Below are 20,292 nucleotides of genomic sequence, written 5' to 3'. Positions count from 1 at the left end.
GCCTGCAATCACAGAAACTGTATTGCCAACTGAGATATCTAAGAATCTTGATGAAGGAAAGAAAGAAGAACCAAAGCAGATAAAAAGAAAGTTAAGATATAAGATATATGCAAATAGGACGCTTGATTTTGATGAAGACAAAGAAGATTACATGCCAGCCCAATTTACAACTTCAAGTCAACTAGCCATTCCTACAGTGAAGGAGGCTGAATTCAAGGTTGATCCCAACATCACCTTTCATGGTGATCCTGTTGTTCCAAAAGATGAGCCTATAGATTGGGATAACTTGCCTCTTCCTGATCTAAACCTTCCTATCTTTGCCAAACAAAGGAAAACAAAGACAAGAGCAGTCCAAACAGTCAAACCTGTCAAGCTTCAATCTAAGCAAGTGGTCAAACCCAAGCCTACTGTCAATAAAAGAGATCAAATCTACATATGTGACATCAAAGAACTCTCAGACATAAATCTCTATCTGGATGAGCTTGAAGAAGTCAGATCTATTGATGTATATAAGCACCTCCCAGAGATATTAGTGTTTAGGTATAAGGGTGGTAAAGAGATTAGATGGCCACTTCACATAATTCTCAATGAAGGCTATTCAACTTTGGTGACCATCTTCTCCTCAATCAAGAAAAATTTTCGATTCAACATAGTTTCCAAGAAAATGGTACTAAACAAAATTGAGGAGATAAGGAATAACTGGAGGGGACCAAATGCACTCCCAAGAGTATTGACAATCCTTCTTACTGGAGATAGGGTGCATTTGAGGCCTTACTGGATTATGGAGTTCAAGGATGAAAAGAACATTAGAAGATTTTTCAGATTGGAAGATCAGCTAATGATTGCAAGCAATGAAACTCTTATGGAGATGCAAGAAAAGCTGGATCAGACAAATGAGAATGAATCTGAATTCTACAGACAACTCCAAAATCAAATTGAGGAAAATAATGTGAAGCTGGGAAAGAAGCCAAGAAAATCAAGGAAATGATTTAAATCTGCCCAGTCTAGAGGAGCACCTTGAAAAAGATTTGTAAGACACTCTTCAAATTTCCCTTGTGAAGGATTTTCAATAAACTGCAGCACTTGTAATTATTATCTACTCTATTACATTCTGTACTCATATTATGTTTTGTTATCATCAAGTTTCTCTTAATTTATGGCTACAATTCCAGTATACATATACTGGGGGAGATTGTTAAGAATATGTTGTGTACTTGATGATAACTTGAACAAAACACTTAGTAGATTTTATTTAAGTGATTTTTGTAGCTTTCAACAGATGATCATTTTAACATCCGTTGAAAGAGTAGCTTATGTACAATAAGGTTAGTAGCACATTTCTACATACTTAAATGGCTTTGTGAACTAGATCTTTAAGAAATGTCTAAGTCATGTTGACTACTAGATTGATATGCAAGATAGGTTGGTTAATTGTATATAGTTGATGCCTTGTAATCTTGTATAAATGAAATGGAGTTAACTGTCAAAAAGATAATCTCAACGGATGATTCACAAAGCTTCAACGGATACTCAGATAAAGTTTCAACGGATGATCTACAAAGCTTCAATGGATGATCAACCACAACTTCAACGGATTATTCAATGAAGTTTCAACGGATGTTCAAATTCAAAAAGAGTAGTTGATAGTGACTTGCCAGTCACATGCATTGATTGTATGCAAATGGAATATGGCAGCCTGTTAGCAGGATTTAGAGAACAAAGAAGCATTTCCATTTCCATGCTAAACTGAAGATATTCAAAGATGCTTGAAAAGAGAAGTGTAGAAGCATGATATTAGACTAGATTTTTTTTGTCTCATTAGTTTATCTTTTTATCATGTATCTTGGTGATATATAAACGAAGTGTAGCAAGTTGACTTGAATTGAAGTATCCAGAAAAGAGAGCAACTATCTGAGAAATAGATATGGCAAAATCTGTAAAGAATTTCTCAGTTGTTGTTCTTCAACTTGTAAGCAGCTGTGTTCATTTCAGAAACACAGAGTTCTTTACCTTATATATATCTCTGGTAGAAAAGTTCAATCCACCAGAAAGTTTTTAAATACTTGTATTTAATTGCTTAGTGATTTGATTTCTATTATATTCTTATTCCGTACCATTGCAAATGAAACACAGTTATATCTTTATAGCGGAACTGTTCTTAAAACTAAAAAGAAGCCAGAATTATAATCAACCCCCTTCTGTAATTCTTGTTTAGATTGTTTAGGAATAACAATTGTACCGACTCTTTGTTGGTAATATTTCTAGTCTTATGAAGACGAGCATGAGCAGTGGTCTGCATAGTGCATGCCATTCGAAGTGCTAAGGGGATCGAATGTCTCGTTACAAACTATGACATTAGTCTAGAGCAACAAAATGAGCAAAATATTAATGTAGCACAGTATGTGCTTCATTAAAAGTCCCCGATAGAAATTGTCAAGATTAGCATGTATGCTTCGTAGAGCATTTCAAAGTACTAACTAATAAAGGGAAGAAGACCTGACATAAGTTTCAAGAAATAAAACCAACAAAATGTTAATGTGACCCAAGCAAAAATAGTAGCTTATAATTGGATACATCTCAGTTTCAAAATATCCCTACTAGTAAATGCCGGCAGGCCAAAAAATTAACTAGAACTTCTGTCTTTAAAATTCACCCCAAAACATATTTCGCTACAGAATGATCACCATCCATGTAATTACTAGAACATCATAAAATCAATGCATATTCAAAATAACTTTCATTTTCAAAATGCTCTTCAAAAGCAATAAAAGGCAGGAATCATCACTCAATATGACTGTCGGAAGTACCAGAAGGAGTTCCAGTGTCTTTTTCCGGAGTCTTCCTTTTCCTTTGACGGTTATCAGGAGGGGGGCTGTGCACGCAAAAAGACTGAATTAAACTGACTGAATACGATAAAATGTTATCGGTAATGAGACTGAGAGAACTCAGAAAGGGGAAGAAAATGTAAGAATGCTAATGAAATACTCTCTGGATATCGTGGAAAATTAAAGCACAACATTTCTTAAGAAGTTGAATTACCCGAGGAATAAGGTCGTCATCAACTCTCCAGTTTCAGCTTCAGTTTGACACTCCGTATCCTGACTTGATGATGCTTGTCTTCTGGGAGACAATTTCCTTGGAACTTCATGCTCATTCCTTGGAAATTCACGTTCAAGGTAGCCTGACTCTGGGAACGCATTTAAGGGGAAAAAACTTTGAAGCCTCTCAATCTGCAATCATATTAAAAATATGAAAACAATAGATCAAACAAAAATGATAGTGTTACAGTATTATTTGGAAAATACGTATATGGGACAGAACATAAAACGAATTCTTCTGAAGGATAATTGATTTACCTTTCTGCGCAGGGTAGCATTTTCCCTGATGAACTCCTGTTCCTGGTAGTGAGGGAAGTGAAAAAATTAGTAATAACATTCTCTCGATACAACAATACTTGTTGTGGTCTTTCATCAGTCATAAACACCACATCAGTCATGTAGTACTTCTTTTCTCATTCTTGCAGTCTAGCATCATGCTTCTTGTACATAATCGCTAGACTTGCAGGACACTTTTTTTTTGGCTAAATAAATTGCAGGATACTATATTGTTTACTTAATCCGCGAATTTGACTTGCCAGTAAAAACACAAATCTACATGGGACATCACCTATGTACATTATTAGAATTATTAGAGTCATATTTACATCCAATTGTTTTTTAAGGTTGAATACATTCACGTAATTTTATCTATCAAACAATTTGAAGCTAGTCATAACTGTATAGAAGATCAAAACTGTAACTTTGTACCTTTTTCCTAGATAGGTCCAGTTCCTCTATCAGTAGTTGCTCCTGAAATAATTTAACATTATGTTAAGAAAGCCATTTTTCTGCATAAAACAATTCACTTTATAGATATATTAAGTTACAGGGAGACGCGTAAATAAACCTTCTTGTCCTTGATAGATAATAATCCTTCATTAAATTGCTGTTCCAACTCTTGAAATTCTTTCAAGCCCAAGCCAGTAAGGTCCTTCCGCAATAACTGCCTACAGAAAATGAAAAACATGACAGCAATAAGTATCTTCTTCCAAAAACAACTGTTTGACGAATTGGCAGGTATAAGAAAACTTACATGTTTTTTAGTTGGAGATCTGCAATGTCCTGTTTCAGACATTCCACTTCCGAAACATCCTTACCCTGAAATGTAGTACATTACATGAAGGCAAATAAATAATTAAAACTAGCATAAATGTTCAACTACAATGAGCATCGCGTATGTTGTTTTATAGAAATGTTCAACTACAACAATGAGCATATCATGCCAGTGACTATTTTGAGGAATAAGATGATCAATAAGGAAATTACACAATTAAGAGTACTATAATATGACCTGTAAGAGGCCCATCATTGTTAACAATGACACTCATTTTTAATACATACCAGTATCTTATGCTCGATTGTAGAATTTTTCGATTCTACAGATTTGTTGAATCGTGCAAGTGTATGCTCCATACTGCAATAGTGAAGAAATGATAAGCATACTAACAAAATGTTTTACACTAACCAATAAAAAAACTAACTATAATAGGATTATCAAAAAAACAAACATGGATAGATGCTTATATTGTCTCTCATAGATAATATTCAAGAACTATATTAAACATCTACCCTCCACCCGTGTTCTCCTGTAAGAAATGGTCCTCCATCAATGTAAGGTTCAACAAGAGATCATTTTGGTTGATTATAAGCCCCAACCGCCTAACAAGTTTTGATATGTTACTAGTATTAGGTCACTTTGATCTCCAAACAAGATATCTTTAGTAAAAAGCCTTCGTTATAAAGCAGAAGTGCTCTCCTATCAATCAAATATTCATTCAGACATCTTCTCAGGTTTAATTTGTTACTTTGAACCGTTAAAACTTGTCCCTAGACTTTAGAAATTGTTCAAGTATATCAGATTTGACTCTCATTGACACAGAGCAACGCAACAACACATTGTCCATATCGGATTTGACTCTCATTGACACAGAGCAACGCAGCAACACAATGTCCATATCGGATTTGACTCTCATTGACACAGAGCAACACAACAACATATTGTCCATATCAGATTTTAGAATGCCATCATATTTAACAACAAGATTTCATCAATTTAGGCAAAAATGCAGATATAATTATTTAAACCAACAAGCATATACACTAAATTAAAACCCCCTATAAACCAAGATTAGCAACCACAGTAATATACTAATTATGTTACACCTAAGGCAATAAAATAAAAGATAACATGTCAAAATAAACATATTCAGCAGCAAATTACAACAGAAGTAAATCAAGAAAAACAGAGTGAGGGAGAGATCTAGAAAACAGAGAGAGTGAGGGAGAGAGATTAAGAAAACAAAGAGAGAGAGAGAGTGAGAGAGGAAGAGAGAGAAAAAAGTGAGAGAGAGAGTAGACCTTGAACTAGCAAACTCAAAAAGCTTCCCATTGCTCGAGAACACAATAACTGCGATCTCATCATCACATAAAATAGAAAGCTCATGAGCTTTCTTCATTAAACCAACCCTTCTCTTCTTGAAAGTGGACTGCCTGCTGCTGGTATTTTCAATCTTCGCTATTTCAAGCTTTGCCCTGCCCATCTCTCCTTATGTCTATTCACTGTAATTCACAAAAAATTATGCGTCAATCTCTGAATCTCCCAATCTATATATAAGGTTCTTTTTCTAGAGTTATTCGAAAAAGGAAAAAAAAATATGAAATATGGAATGCGGAAAGGGGAAATTAGAGCTAAAAATGGAAAATTTGCATGGCGCAATAGATTTTATATGATATACCCTCTCTTCTTTTAAGACACCTTTAGGAATTTTCTTTGTATCAGGTGGGTCCCTTTTTCTGTTTATTTCCTTTTCATGATAAAAATAAATAAATTATTAGAGTATCAAGCACAATTTGTTGAGTATCAGCCAGCTTTGTGACAGGGGCAACTCAGTAACATTTAATTCTGAAGCGTGTGTTGTGACAAACAAGAGAAGTAACAAAGTGGTTCTCACTGGAGTGAGAAAATGAAATATGTACCTAGCTGATTTCGACTATTTTTTTGAATATATAAATCGTACAAACCGAATCATATGGCACTACATTTTCATGGTTTGATTTATGCGGTTTCTGAGGTTACGCGATGCGACAGCGGTTTGAAAATTTCATCATATTGTATGTGTGGTTTGAGAAAAAAACCGCACTGCTCGCACCTTGATATTTTATAAAACATGTTAAATTAACAAATACATATATGTTTTAATCTAAATGTTTCACTTACCGGTTTTAATACAAAAGAATCTCAATTTCCATGTCAATTCCTGATATTTTATATATAACTACGACTGAGTGTTGTGCCCGAATACTACGGATAAAGCAAGTACTAGCAAATTTTATGATCAAATTTGATGCTACATCGATTAATAATTGTGATTTTATTCAAGTATAGTAAATATAATTAAGTAAAAAAAATTAGTTTTCCATGCTAAAAAAAATATCTATACAAGATATCATCTTTTACGAGATTAAAGTTAGTAAAGATGATATTAAAGTAATGTATTACTCTTGAAATTAAACTATTCTTGACAAAATAATTCTTTTGAGAGAATTTTTATATCTATTAAATAATAATTTTCTAAGTTTTAGGTGCAGTAATACAAGATAACTTTCATACTTCTAATTTTTTTTAAAAAAATCACACTCATAAACAAGTACACACATACTACCCGGCCCACTAATGATCGTACCTAGAAAATCTCAATAAATTTCTACTTACCCCACGAATGTCATTACCCGGATTAATCCAGACCGTTTCATCTAACAAACTTAAACATCTATGACGTTCATTACGAATTCCTCCCCAACCCACGAATATCATAACCCGGATTAATCCTGACCGTTCCATCTAAAAACCCTAAGTATCTCGGTCGTTCATTACGATTTATATATTGTATATATAACATGTATGTGGGTGTGTATCCCATTTCACATGTAGGTTTGTCTTTTTCTCTCTCGTTTTCTCTCGATTGATTAGATACTCCGACGATGAGGATGATAAAAATCTCCGATGAATGTCCGACACGAGCTCTAATCAAATAAAAATCATCGAAGATAACTTGAGGTGTTTGTTCCATATTAAAATGATTTTAAGATATTGATCGAGTCATGTATATAGAATTTAGCAATAAGTTTATCGATCAAAAAATTGAGATACTTATCCAATTGTAAGTTTAAAGGCTACATTTACGTGTATTTTTTTGTTAACATTTCCATTTTATGGTTCTTAAAACCCGAATCTTGAGATGTTATATTCTTTTCTATTTTGTTCGTGTTATGGTTACTTAACCGAAAAAATTGTATTCTATATGTAGTCGGCATCTTGTATTTTATCTCCGATGAGTGTTAGTACCATTCAAAACGATTAAATCGTTTGATATCGTTATTAAAGAAGAGATCTATTTACTAATTCTTCTATTGATATCTTTAATCGTTGTATTAGTCTGATATTGGAAGCGTTTATTTTGATTTTTAAGATATTACAAGAATTATATCAGTTTGAGTGTGATGCAGAGGTAAATTAATCTATTTAAACTTATATTTTGTGCAAAAAATGATGCCTACAATGCTATATTTTATAGAAATACTATGCTCAATTAATTTTATGTCTGTATATATACGCACACCTACATATACATACACACATTTATATATTTAGAAATATATACATACATATATCTACACACCCTACTCACATTAATCAATACCCGACCCACGATATTCTAACTTATTTAAATCCTGGTCATCTCATCAAAAATCCGAAATGTCTTGGTCAATTATTTTTGTATATACAATATTTATAGCTAACACAAAAGTATTATAACGTGGGTCTCTGATTATCTTTATCTTGGTTCCGGGTCTTTCTTCTTTCTCATTTTTTTGACATATTAGATACTTTTACAATTAGGATGGTTAAAATATTATATGAATGTCACTCACGAGCTTTAAGTTGATTGAAAATCATAAGTGATAAGTTGAGATTTTTATTTTGGTTTAATTCAGTGTGATATTGCTCTTAATCGATGATGAGATGTTGATTGAGAATGATTATATAAAAATTCTATTATAAGTTCAATTCGATGATAAGTTTATTGATCCAAAAACTGAGATACTTATCCAATTAGAGTTTCAATACCTACCTATGTGTGCGCGCACCTAGGTTTTGTTTTTAAAATCACAGTTTTTTGTTTTCTTATCATCTATTTAGGTATAAAAAATATTATGATAATGCTTCGATAAAAGGGAGTTGGGCCTTTTTTTCAAGCGAGTTCAAAATATAAATATTGTAAAGATTATATGTCAATAATCCCACATGACTAAGGTAATTTTGAAATTCTTGTATTTTATTTCATTAAATTATTATTAAAATATATCGATTTGGCTAATTACTTCAGTTTACCTACATATACATATACATATATATATAAACATATACATATACATATATATGTGTGTGTATGTATGTGTTTTATGACACTAGCTTCATCTGTTATTAGCAATTTTGAATTACTATACAAACCAAACATTTGCATTTTAGAATTTATTATAAATGTCAAGTTCGAAATTATCTCGAACAGTGAATTTAGTTGCAGTTGTAATAATCATAATATATTTTGAATTTTTTTTAGTTGCAATTGATTTTGTTTCTTTTTTTGGATATTAAGCTACTTATGCGATTAATGTTGATTAATAAATGGATATTAGATATGGTAGATAAAATTATTGTTTATATACTTTTATTACATAATAGATTAATATTATCATAAGTATATATGATGGTTGGTATTTTTATTATTTGACTATCTAAACTTATTTTGATTTAAAATCGTATTATATGATGTTATCTGATCACCACCGGGTAATTACTAGATTATAATAAGATATAATTAGTATAATTGTATTTGAATTTAGATCCGATGTATGTTAAAATTATCAATAATATTCATGAGCAAAAATAACCTGAACCCAAACATATAATAATATACAATAAAATTAAATCAAGAAAAACAAAACAGAGAAGAGAGAGGAAGGAAGAGAGAGTACCTGGAACTAGCAAACTCAAACTGCTTTTGTGCCTTCTTCTACTGCAACAGTAGCCAAATATTTATGAGTGTGTAGTAGAATTAAATCGAGAGAGGGGGAGAGAGGTAGAGAAGGAGGGAAGAAGGGAGAGGGAGAGGGAGAGAAGGAGAGAGGGGGAGGGAGAGAAGCATAGCTAGAGAGAGAGAGACCTGGAACTAGAAAAGTGAAACCCATTTTTGCCTTCTTTTAGCCAAGTCTTCATAGATAGAGAGATTCATATATTTGTGGGTGAATTAGTAGTGAATAAAGTGAAAGAGAATTGGGCAGGGCAAAGCTTGAAATAGCGAAGATTGAAAATGCCAGCAACAGGCAGTCCACTTTCAAGAAGAGAAGGGTTGGTTTAATGAAGAAAGCTCAGGACCTTTCTGTTTTATGTGATGCTGAGATGGCAGTTATTGTGTTCTGGAGCACTGGGAAGCTTTTTGAGTTTGCTAGTTCTATTAAGGAGGATTTGAACTTATAACACCAGGGTTCATTGAATCTTTTTTATTCATAAAATAATGATAAATATCTTTTAAAAATAAAAAGTTTTCCTATTGTGATGATTTATAGATTTACTTTTTTTAATAATGTAGATTTTAAAATAATAGGAGCACATTTTAGGAAAATGTTTTCTTCTCTATTTCTAAAAATGTATTTATTTACATTTTCTGATAGCATATAATATAATTTTAAATATTTTTAATGATATATGCTGTATCCTTTAGATATACTAATATACATTAATATTTATTTATTTTTGTTGTCTTTGTATGAACTTTTTCTTATAGCAAATATTATAAAATATTAATTTTTTAATGATATCTATGTATATATAATATTATATATATATATTGATACAAAATATATAATACCATTATTTATAGTTATAAAGTATATAAAATTGATTATGAAATTTATTCCGTTAACTAAATGAAATTTTCTTTAATTTTTTCTACTATATCAAAAACCATCATCCATGCCCTGAGGAGTTGAAAGGAAAAGGCTTCATTTTGACGTCAAATTCAGCGTCACTCAAATTTCTTTTGGGCCAAAGTATTGGACTATATTTGCACCATCTTATCAAGCTACATAGCAGAATGAATGCTTGGAGAGGAAATTATGTACGCTATATGAAATATTGGTTCTGGCATGTCAAATTTTAACCTGGAGATCGTGCTCTTGTACTTCTTTAACAATGTTAGGGTTCTTTTTATAAATTCTGGCATGAGATTTATTTTAGAAGGCTATCCTTGCAGTTTTTTATTCATTGTTCTATTATTAAGACTGGCAGTGCTACTTCTGTTTCTTTGAATAACATCAGGGTCTCTTGAATATTAATGTGATTCAAGCAAAAAGAGTAGCCTATAATTGGCTTATATCTCAGTTTCAATGTACCCACCAGTAAATAATGGAAGGCCAAAAAAAGAACTACAACTATAGTCTTTAAAATATACCCCACAAAACGTTTTGCTATGGAATGATCGTCATCTATGTAAATAAAAACATTTATCGGAAGTTGAGGGAGTCATATAAGCAGCTAGGGGTAGTTGTAGGGGTAGTTGTTGGAAGAAAGAATCTCGTTCAAAATCACACAACTCAAAATATTTAGAAGAAGAGGTATTTTATATAAACTATATACCTTGAAAATGACTTGATCACAAATGATTTGGTACAAGGCTATATATACGAATCCATGAAAAAATCTAGACACTTACTTAATTGCTAGAGTTCAAAACACTCTTGTTTAAATGCTAGATTTCAAAGGACACGCTACTAAAATAATCCATGGATAGTTCTAGAGATTAGACTCATACAGACAAAATCAAGACAAATATAGAATAATCCAAACACTTCTATTATTTCAAGTAAAAATTATATTTTATTTTTAACACCCTTCCTTAATTTTGACTATCCCAAGCAGGCTCCGATATTTGTTGAAGACGTCACTCTTGAGAGGCTTTGTAAAAATGTCAAAGATTTGATCTTTCATCTTGGGACTTCATATAGTTGACCTCCACTTCATTTCTTGCAATGCACTCTCGAATAATGATATTTTGTGTCAATATGCTTGCTCCGTTCATGAAACACCGGATTTTTCGCCAAAGCTATGACAGACTTATTATCAACCAATATTTCAGTAGACTCATTTTCTGGCATGTTAAGCTTCCCCAAAAATTTCCTTAACCATATAGCTTGACAAACACAAGAGCATGCGGCCACATATTCCGCTTCAAAAGTAGATAAAGTAAAATGTGTTATTTTTTTTAACTCCATGAAAAAGATGTGTCACTCATAAAGAACACATATCCGGTGGTACTCTTTTGCTCATCAATGTCACCGCCCCAATCACTATCACAGTATCCAACAAATTTGAACTAATTAGAACGATGATAAAATTAACCCATAATCCATCGTACATTTAAGATAACAAAGAATTCTCTTGCCTGCCTTCAAGTGTGATGTTGTTGGAGTCTCCATGTAGCGACTAAAAAGTCCAACACTATAAAGTATGTCGGGCCTCGTGCATGTCAAGTATCTAAAACTTCCCACATGACTTTTGAAGTAAGTGGATCCACCTTCTCACCTTCTTCTAAATTTGACACCTTTGATCCACAGTCAATAGGGGTGCTAACGGCTTGATAATTTTCCATCTTGAACTTCTTCAAAATCTCCCTTGTGTAGTTTCCTTGTGATATTGGTATTCCATCATTCATTTGCTTCACTTCAATGCCAAGATAGTAAGACATAAGCCCAATATTGATCATCTGAAATTCTCTTGTCATGTCTTTAATAAATTTCTCAAACATACTAGGACTATTTCCCGCAAATATTAAATCATTCACATACAAGCACGCAAGAAGAAATTCTTCATTTTTTGTAATCTTGGCATATAGAGCATGTTCATGAGGACACTTGTGAAATCCTTGAGATTGAAAGTATTTGTCAAGTCTACTATTCCACGCCCTTGGCGCTTGTTTCAATCCGTATAGGGTCTTATTTAACTTTAATACTTTTCCTTGTCCTTTCACGATGTATCACAATGGTTGCTCCACATACACAGTTTCTTCAAAAACACCATTCAAAAAGGTGGATTTTACATCCATTATGAATTTTCCATCTATTTTTTGCCGCTAACGAGATTATTAGTCTTATAGTCTCCATTCCTGCAACCAGTGCCAATACTTCATCATAATCTACTCCATGTATTTGATTGTAACCTTTGGCTAACCATCTACCTTGTATTTTTAAACCATGCTTTGAGCATTTTTCTTCACTTTATATACTCATTCCACACCAATAGCTTCTGACCTTTAGGAAGGGTTGTTAACTCCCATGTGTCATTCTTCTTGATAGACTCGATCTTCTCGTCCATTGCTTTCTTCCACCTTTCATCTTGCACGGCTTCTTTGAAGCTTGTTGGTTCAGATTTCTCTAAAAGATAAAGCACAATTAAGTCGGAAATGGCTGGAACCTCATCCATTTCATCATAAATTTCTTGAAAACTTCTATAGTTCCTTGACGGTGTCTCATCACTATCACTTAAAGAAGATGAAGGATTGGTTTCTCCATCACTACTTGTTGCTCGTGGTGATGTGGAAGGAGTGGTATGTTGCCATAATTTTCTTCAATATCTTCTTCATCAACAAATAGGAAAAAATTATAATATTCTTGTGCATTGCTCCAATCCCATGAGCTTTCTTCATCAAACACAACATCTATACTAATAAAAAAAATTCCATTGACGGGGTTGTAAATTTTATACCCTTTTGCTCTTACATTATAACCAACAAAGACATACTTCTCACTTTTTAATCCAACTTTGTTCGTAGCTCATCATCGATATGTGCATAAGTTATGCTTCCAAAAACTTGTAAGTGAGTAAAAGATGGTATTTTTCCTTTCCATGTTTGTTCTAGAGTCATGTCTTTGACACCTCTTGTTGGACATCAATTTTACAAGAAAACGGCACAATCTACCGCTTCAGCCCAAAATTCCTATGGCATATTTTTGCTCTTTAGCATGCTTCGAGCCATATTAAGACAACTTCTATTTTTTCTTTCCGCGACTCCGTTTTATTGAGGTGATCTTGGCATCGTTATAGGTCTTCTTATTCCATGATCTTCACAGATTTTCAAGAACTCATTTAAATTGAATTCGCCTCCTCGATCCTAACGAATTACTTTTCTTTGACATTCGCTCTCCTTTTCAACTTGGGTTTTGAATTTTTTAAAGTATCCAAAAACTTGAGACTTCTCTTTGAGAAAGTACACCCATATCTTGCGGCTAAAATCATCAATAAATAATAAGAAATAACAGTTTTTCCTATAAAAAATATAGGATTAAAAGGCCCACATACATCCGAGTGAATATATTCAATCGAATCCTTTGCTCTTGTGATAGATTCCTTTAGAAAACTCCGTCTTGATTACATTCCGTATAGACATCATTCACAAATTTGATTTGGATGATTGATGTGCGACAACCCATTCACTATGTGCTTCTTAGATAGTGAATTTAATCCTTCAAAATTTAAGTGCCCAAGCCTAAGATGCCAAAGACAAGAAGAATCTCCAACATAAGGCTTTAAACATTTTGGACCATCATTTTCAATTTTGAGGATAAACATATGATTCTTGGTCATAGGCACCTTAGCAATTAAATTATCACAAGAATCTCTCAAGTTAAGAAATCCATATTTCAGAGCATAATGTGAATTTAACAGGGAAACCTGGCTCCCAGATAATAAAAATCCTTGGATAAATTCTTACCATCATGGTCTCTTGCATCAGAATACTTTCTAGTCAAATGGAGGCGGGTACGAAAGAGTGGGATATTGATATGTTAGATGACCTAGATTATCCTCGCGATTCTCATCTTATTCAAGAAACTCTTTTATCTGTTAATCAAGAGGTTGATCAAGAGGAGTGCTACGGGAGAATATCTTGTTACTAACTCTGACATAAGTCTCGAATAACAAAACCAGCAAAATATCAATGTAACACATATGTGCTCCATTAAAAATCTCCGATAGAGATTGCCCAAATTAGCATATACGTGTTACAAAAGCATCTCAAAGTACGAGCTGAATGAAGGGAAGAGTGTCTCGTTAATAACTCTTACATTAGTCTCTGAGTAACAAAACTAGCAAAACATAATGTAGCACATATGTTTCATAAAACAACTCCGATAGAAATTGCCAAGATCAGAATGTATGCTTCGTAAAGCACCCCAGAGTACTAACTGAATAAAGGGAAGGATACCTCTCTTCCATCTTCGACATTAGTCTCAAGAAACAAAATGAACAAAATATTAATTGCGACCCAAGCAAAAAGAGTAGCTTATAATTGGATTACATCTCAGTTTCAATATGTCCATACCAGTGAATACCGGAAGGCCAGAAAAACAACTACAACTTTTGTCTTCAAAATTTACCCCACAAAACTTTTCACTATAAAATGATCATCATCTATGTAATTACCAGAACATCATAAAATCATTGATCAGAAGGGGAAGAGAAGGGGGAGGAGGTCATATACGAAGCTAAGTTGTTGGACAACTAATGCATATTCAAAATAACTTCCATTTTCAAAATGGTCTTCGGCAAGCAACAAAAGGCAGGAATCATTACTCAATCTGACTGTGGGAAGTACCAGAAGGAGTTCCACTGTCTTTTTCCGGAGTCTTCCTTTTCCTTTGACCGTTATCAGGAGGGGGGCTATGCATGCAAAAAGACTGAATTAAACTGACTGAATACGATAAAATTTTATCGTTAATGAGACTGAGAGAACTCTAAAAGGGGAAGACAATGTAAGAATGCTAATAAAATACTCTCTGGATATTATGGAAAATCAAAGCACAACGCTTCTTAAGAAGTTGAATTACCCGAGGAATAAGGTCGCCATCAACTCTCCATTTTCATCTTCAGTTTGACACTCTGTATTCTGACTTAAGGATGCTTGTTTTCTGGGAGACAATTTCCTTGGCACTTCATGCTCATTCCTTGGCACTTCACGTTCAAGGTAGCCTGACTCTGGGAACGCATTTAAGGGGAAAAAACTTTGAAGCACTCAATCTGCAATCATATTAAAAATATGAAAACAATATATCAAACAAAAATGAAAGTGTTACAGTATTATTTGGAAACTACGTATATGGGACAGAACATAAAACGAATTATTTTAAAGGATAATTGATTTACCTTTCTGCGCAGGGTAGCATTTTCCATGATGAACTCCTGTTCCTGGTAGTGAGGGAAGTGAAAAAATTAGTTATAACGTTCTCTCGATACAACAATACATGTTGTGGTCTTTCATTAGTCATAAACACCACATCAGTCATGTAATTTTTCTTTTCTCTTTCTTGCAGATTAGCATCATGCTTCTTGTACATATTGATCGCTATACTTGCAGGACACTTTTTTTTGGCTAAATAAATTGCAGGATACTATATTGTTTACTTAATCCGCGAATTTGACTTGCCAGTAAAAACACAAATCTACATGGGACATCACCTATGTACATTACTAGAATTATCAGAGTCATACTTACATCCAATTGTTCTTTAAGGTTGAATACATTCACGTAATTTCTTCATCAAACAATTTGAAGCTAGTCATTAAAAGGCCCACATACATCCGAGTGAATAAGTTCAATCGAATCATTTGCTCTTGTCATAGATTCATTTAGAAAACTCCTTCTTGATTACTTTCCGTATAGACATCATCCACAAATTTGATTTGGATGATTGATGTGCGACAATCCATTCACTATGTGCTTCTTAGATAGTGAATTTAATCCTTCAAAATTTAAGTGCCCAAGCCTAAGATGCCAAAGATAAGAAAAATCTCCAATATAAGGCTTTAAACATTTTGGACCATCATTTTCAATTTTGAGGATAAACATATGATTCTTGGTCATAGGCACCTTAGCAATTAAATTATCACAAGAGTCTCTCAAGTTAAGAAATCCATCTTTCAAAGCATAATGTGAATTTAACAGGGAAACCTGGCTACCTGATAATAAAAATCCTTGGATAATTTCTTACCATCCCGGTCTCTTGCATCAGAAAACTTTCTAGTCAAATGGTGGCGGGTACGAAAGAGTGGGATATTGATATGTTAGATGACCTAGTTTATCCTCGCGATTCTCATCTTTTTCAAAAAACTCTTTTATATGTTAATCAAGAGGTTGATCAAGAGGAGTGCTACGGGAGAATATCTTGTTAATAACTCTGACATAAGTCTCGAATAACAAAACCAGCAAAATATCAATTTAACACATATGTTCTCCATTAAAAATCTCCGAGAGAGATTGCCCAAATTAGCATGTACGGGTTACAAAAGCATCTCAAAGTACGAGCTGAATGAAGGGAAAAGTGTCTCATTAATAACTCTGACATTAGTCTCTGAGTAACAAAACCAGCAAAACATAATGTAGCACATATGTTTCATAAAACAACTCCAATAGAAATTGCCAAGATCAGAATGTATGCTTCGTAAAGCACCCCAAAGTACTAACTGAATAAAGGGAAGAATACCGCTCTTCCAACTTTGACATTAGTCCTAAGAAACAAAATGAACAAAATATTAATTGCGACCCAAGCAAAAATAGTAGCTTATAATTGGATTACATCTCAGTTTCAATATGTCCATACCAGTGAATACCAGAAGGCCAGAAAAATAACTACAACTTTTGTCTTCAAAATTTACCCCACAAAATGTTTCACTATAAAATGATCATCATCTATGTAATTACCAGAACATCATAAAATCATTGATCAGAAGGGGAAGAGAAGGGGGAGGAGGTCATATACGAAGCTAAGTACTCGGACAACTAATGCATATTCAAAATAACTTCGATTTTCAAAATGATCTTCGGCAAGCAACAAAAGGCAGGAATCATTACTCAATCTGACAGTGGGAAGTACCAGAAGCAGTTCCAGTGTCTTTTTCCGGAGTCTTCCTTTTCTTTTGACCATTATCAGGAGGGGGGCTATGCATGCAAAAAGACTGAATTAAACTAACTGAATACGATAAAATGTTATCGTTAATGAGACTGAGAGAACTCAAAAAGGGGAAGACAATGTAAGAATGCTAATGAAATACTTACTGGATATCGTGGAAAATCAAAGCACAACGCTTCTTAAGAAGTTGAATTACCCGAGGAATAAGGTCATCATCAACTCTCCATTTTCATCTTCAGTTTAACACTCTGTATTCTGACTTAAGGATGCTTGTCTTTTGAGAGACAATTTCCTTGGCACTTCATGCTCATTCATTGGCACTTCACGTTCAAGGTAGCCTGACTCTGGGAACGCATTTAAGGGGAAAAAAATTTGAAGCCACTCAATCTGCAATCATATTAAAAATATGAAACCAATATATCAAACAAAAATGAAAGTGTTACAGTATTATTTAGAAACTACGTATATGGGACATAACATAAAACGAATTCTTCTAAAGGATAATTGATTTACCTTTCTGCGCAGGGTAGCATTTTCCATGATGAACTCCTGTTCCTGGTAGTGAAGGAAGTGAAAAAATTAGTTATAACGTTCTCTCGATACAACAATACATGTTGTGGTCTTTCATTAGTCGTAAACACCACATCAGTCATGTAATTTTTCTTTTCTCTTTCTTGCAGTCTAGCATCATGCTTCTTGTACATATTGATCGCTATACTTGCAGGACACTTTTTTTTGGCTAAATAAATTGCAAGATACTATATTGTTTACTTAATCCGCGAATTTGACTTGCCAATAAAAACACAAATCTACATGGGACATCACCTATGTACATTAATAGAATTATCAGAGTCATATTTACATCCAATTGTTCTTTAAGGTTGAATACATTTACGTAATTTCTTCATCAAACAATTTGAAGCTAGTCATAACTGTATAGAAGATCAAAACTGTAATTTTGTATCTTTTTCCTAGATAGGTCCAGTTCCTCCATCAGTAGTTGCTCCTGAAATAATATAACATTATTTTAAGATAGCCGTTTTTCTGCATAAAACAATTCACTTTATAGATATATTAAGTTACAGGGAGATGCGTAAATAAACCTTCTTGTCCTTGACATATAATAACCCTTCATTCAATTGCTGCTCCAACTCTTGCAATTCTTTCAAGCCCAAGCCAGTAAGGTCCTTCCCCAATAACTGCCTATAGAAAATGAAAAATATGATAGCAATAAGTATCTTCTTCCAAAAACAACCGTTTGACGACTTGGCAGGTATAAGGAAACTTACATATTTTTTAGCTGGAGATCTGCAATGTCCTGTTTCAGACATTCCACTTCTGAAACATCCTTACCCTGAAATGTAGTACATTACATGAAGGCAAATAAAGAAATTAAAACTAGAAGAAATATTCAACTACAATGAGCATCAAGTATGTTGATTTATAGAAATGTTCAACTACAACAATGAGCATATCATGTTAGTGACTATTTTGTGGAATAAGATGATCAATAAGGAAATTACGTAATTAAGAGTACAATAATATGCCATGTAAGAGGCCCATCATTGTTAAAAATGACACTCATTTTTAATACAGACCAGTACCTTATGCTCGATTGCAGAATTTTTTGATTCTACAGATTTGTTGAATCGTGCAAGTGTATGCTCCATACTGCAATAGTGAAGAAATGATAAGTATACTAAAAAAATGTTTTACACTAACCAACAAAAGAACTTACTGTACACAGGATTATCAAAAAAAGAAACATGGATATATGCTTATATTGTCTCTCGCAGATAATATTCAAGAACTATACTAAGCATCTACCCTCCACCCGTGTTCTCCGGTGAGAAATGGTCCTCCATCAATGTAGGGTTCAAGAAGAGATCATTTTGGTTGATTATAAGCCCCAACTGCCTAACAAGTTTTGATATGTTACTAGTATTAGGTCACTTTGATCTCCAAACAAGATATCTTTAGTGAAAAGCCTTCGTATAAAGCAGAAGTACTCTCCTATCAATCAAACATTCATTCAGACATATTCTCATGTTTAATTAATTACTTTGAACCGTCAAAACTTGTCCCTCGACTTTAAAAATTGTTCAAATATATCGGATTTGACTCTCATTGACATAGAGCCACGCAACAACACATTGTTCATATCGGATATGACTCTCATTGATACAGAGCAACGCAGCAACACATAGTTCATATCGGATTATTGAATGCCATCATATTTAACAACAAAATTTCGTCAATTTAGGCAGAAATACAGATATATTAATTAAAACCGACCATCATATATACTAAATTAAAACCCCTTATAAACCAAGATTAGCAGCCACAGTAATCTTATAATTATGTTACACCAAAGGCAATAAAATTAAAGATAACATGTCAAAATAAACATATTCAGCAGGAAATTATAACAGAAGTAAATCAAAATAAAAAGAGTGAGGGAGAGATCAAGAAAATAGAGAGAGACAAAAAATAGAGAGAGATAACAGAGAGAGGGAGAGATCAAGAAAACAAAGAGGGAGAGAGAGAGAGAGAGGGAGAGAGAGAGAGAAGAAAGAGAGAGGTGAGAGGGATAGAGGTGAAAGGGAGAGAGAGAGAGGGGGTGAGAGAGAGAAAGTAGACCTTGAACTAGCAAACTCAAAAAGCTTCCCAGTGCTTGAGAACACAATAATTGCGATCTCAGCATCACATAAAACAGAAAGCTCATGAGCTTTCTTCATTAAACCAGCCCTTCTCTTCTTAAAAGTGGACTGCCTGCTGTTGGCATTTTCAATCTTCGCTATTTCAAGCTTTGCCCGACCCATCTCTCCTTGTCTTTATTTACTGTAATTCACAAAAAATTATGTGTCAATCTCTGAATCTCTCAAACTATATATAAAGGTTCTTATTCTGGAGTTATTCTAAAAAAGGAGAAAAATATGGAATATGAAATGCAAAGAGGGGAAATTAGAGCTAAAAACGACAAATTTGCATGGGGCAATAGATTTTATATGATACACAATCTCCTCTTTTAAGACACCTTTAGTAATTTTCTTTGTATCAAGTGTGCCTTTTTCTATTTATTTCCTTTTCATGATAAAAAAATAATAATAAAATTATTTGAGTATCTTTTTTGTATTTTTGTAGCAAATAATAAATAATCTTAATAAAATCTTTT

General features: G+C 33.3%; 2 protein-coding genes across 2 annotated transcripts; both read right to left on the bottom strand.

The window, feature by feature from the left end:
• Positions 1-2,533: 2,533 nt before the first annotated feature.
• On the bottom strand, positions 2,534-9,607 carry LOC141667822 (agamous-like MADS-box protein AGL15). Its single transcript, XM_074474450.1, has 10 exons — positions 9,323-9,607; positions 9,135-9,175; positions 5,457-5,657; positions 4,440-4,512; positions 4,132-4,196; positions 3,946-4,045; positions 3,807-3,848; positions 3,357-3,398; positions 3,040-3,230; positions 2,534-2,872 (listed from the first exon to the last, which is right to left on the bottom strand). The coding sequence occupies exons 3-10, from the start codon at positions 5,636-5,638 to the stop codon at positions 2,782-2,784; spliced, it is 786 nt and encodes a 261-aa protein (XP_074330551.1). The 5' UTR covers positions 5,639-5,657; positions 9,135-9,175; positions 9,323-9,607; the 3' UTR covers positions 2,534-2,781.
• A 7,184-nt stretch (positions 9,608-16,791) lies between these two features.
• On the bottom strand, positions 16,792-19,982 carry LOC141668695 (agamous-like MADS-box protein AGL15). Its single transcript, XM_074475678.1, has 8 exons — positions 19,758-19,982; positions 18,722-18,788; positions 18,407-18,471; positions 18,221-18,320; positions 18,051-18,123; positions 17,631-17,672; positions 17,264-17,504; positions 16,792-17,146 (listed from the first exon to the last, which is right to left on the bottom strand). Exons 1-7 carry the CDS (start codon positions 19,937-19,939, stop codon positions 17,500-17,502), a joined length of 534 nt encoding a protein of 177 aa, XP_074331779.1. The 5' UTR covers positions 19,940-19,982; the 3' UTR covers positions 16,792-17,146; positions 17,264-17,499.
• Between the last annotated feature and the right edge of the window lie 310 nt (positions 19,983-20,292).

The sequence above is a fragment of the Apium graveolens genome, chromosome 6, assembly GCF_009905375.1.
Source record: "Apium graveolens cultivar Ventura chromosome 6, ASM990537v1, whole genome shotgun sequence".
Classification (NCBI taxonomy): Eukaryota; Viridiplantae; Streptophyta; class Magnoliopsida; order Apiales; family Apiaceae; genus Apium; species Apium graveolens.
The sequence above is the reverse complement of the archived record's forward strand: the minus strand, read 5'-3'. Positions and strand labels throughout refer to the sequence as shown.

Bases quoted from the DNA above. Each gene is read 5' to 3' on its own strand.
- LOC141667822 (XM_074474450.1), bottom strand. From the start codon at position 5,638: ATGGGCAGGGCAAAGCTTGAAATAGCGAAGATTGAAAATACCAGCAGC. The intron at 4,513-5,456 runs GTCTACTCTCTC...TCACTATTGCAG, and splicing joins TTTGAGTTTGCTAGTTCAAG to TATGGAGCATACACTTGCAC. The intron at 3,849-3,945 runs GTTTATTTACGC...AAATTATTTCAG, and splicing joins TATCTATCAAGGACAAGAAG to GAGCAACTACTGATAGAGGA.
- LOC141668695 (XM_074475678.1), bottom strand. From the start codon at position 19,939: ATGGGTCGGGCAAAGCTTGAAATAGCGAAGATTGAAAATGCCAACAGC. The intron at 18,321-18,406 runs GTAAGTTTCCTT...CATTTTCTATAG, and splicing joins GATCTCCAGCTAAAAAATAT to GCAGTTATTGGGGAAGGACC. The intron at 18,124-18,220 runs GTTTATTTACGC...ATATTATTTCAG, and splicing joins TATATGTCAAGGACAAGAAG to GAGCAACTACTGATGGAGGA.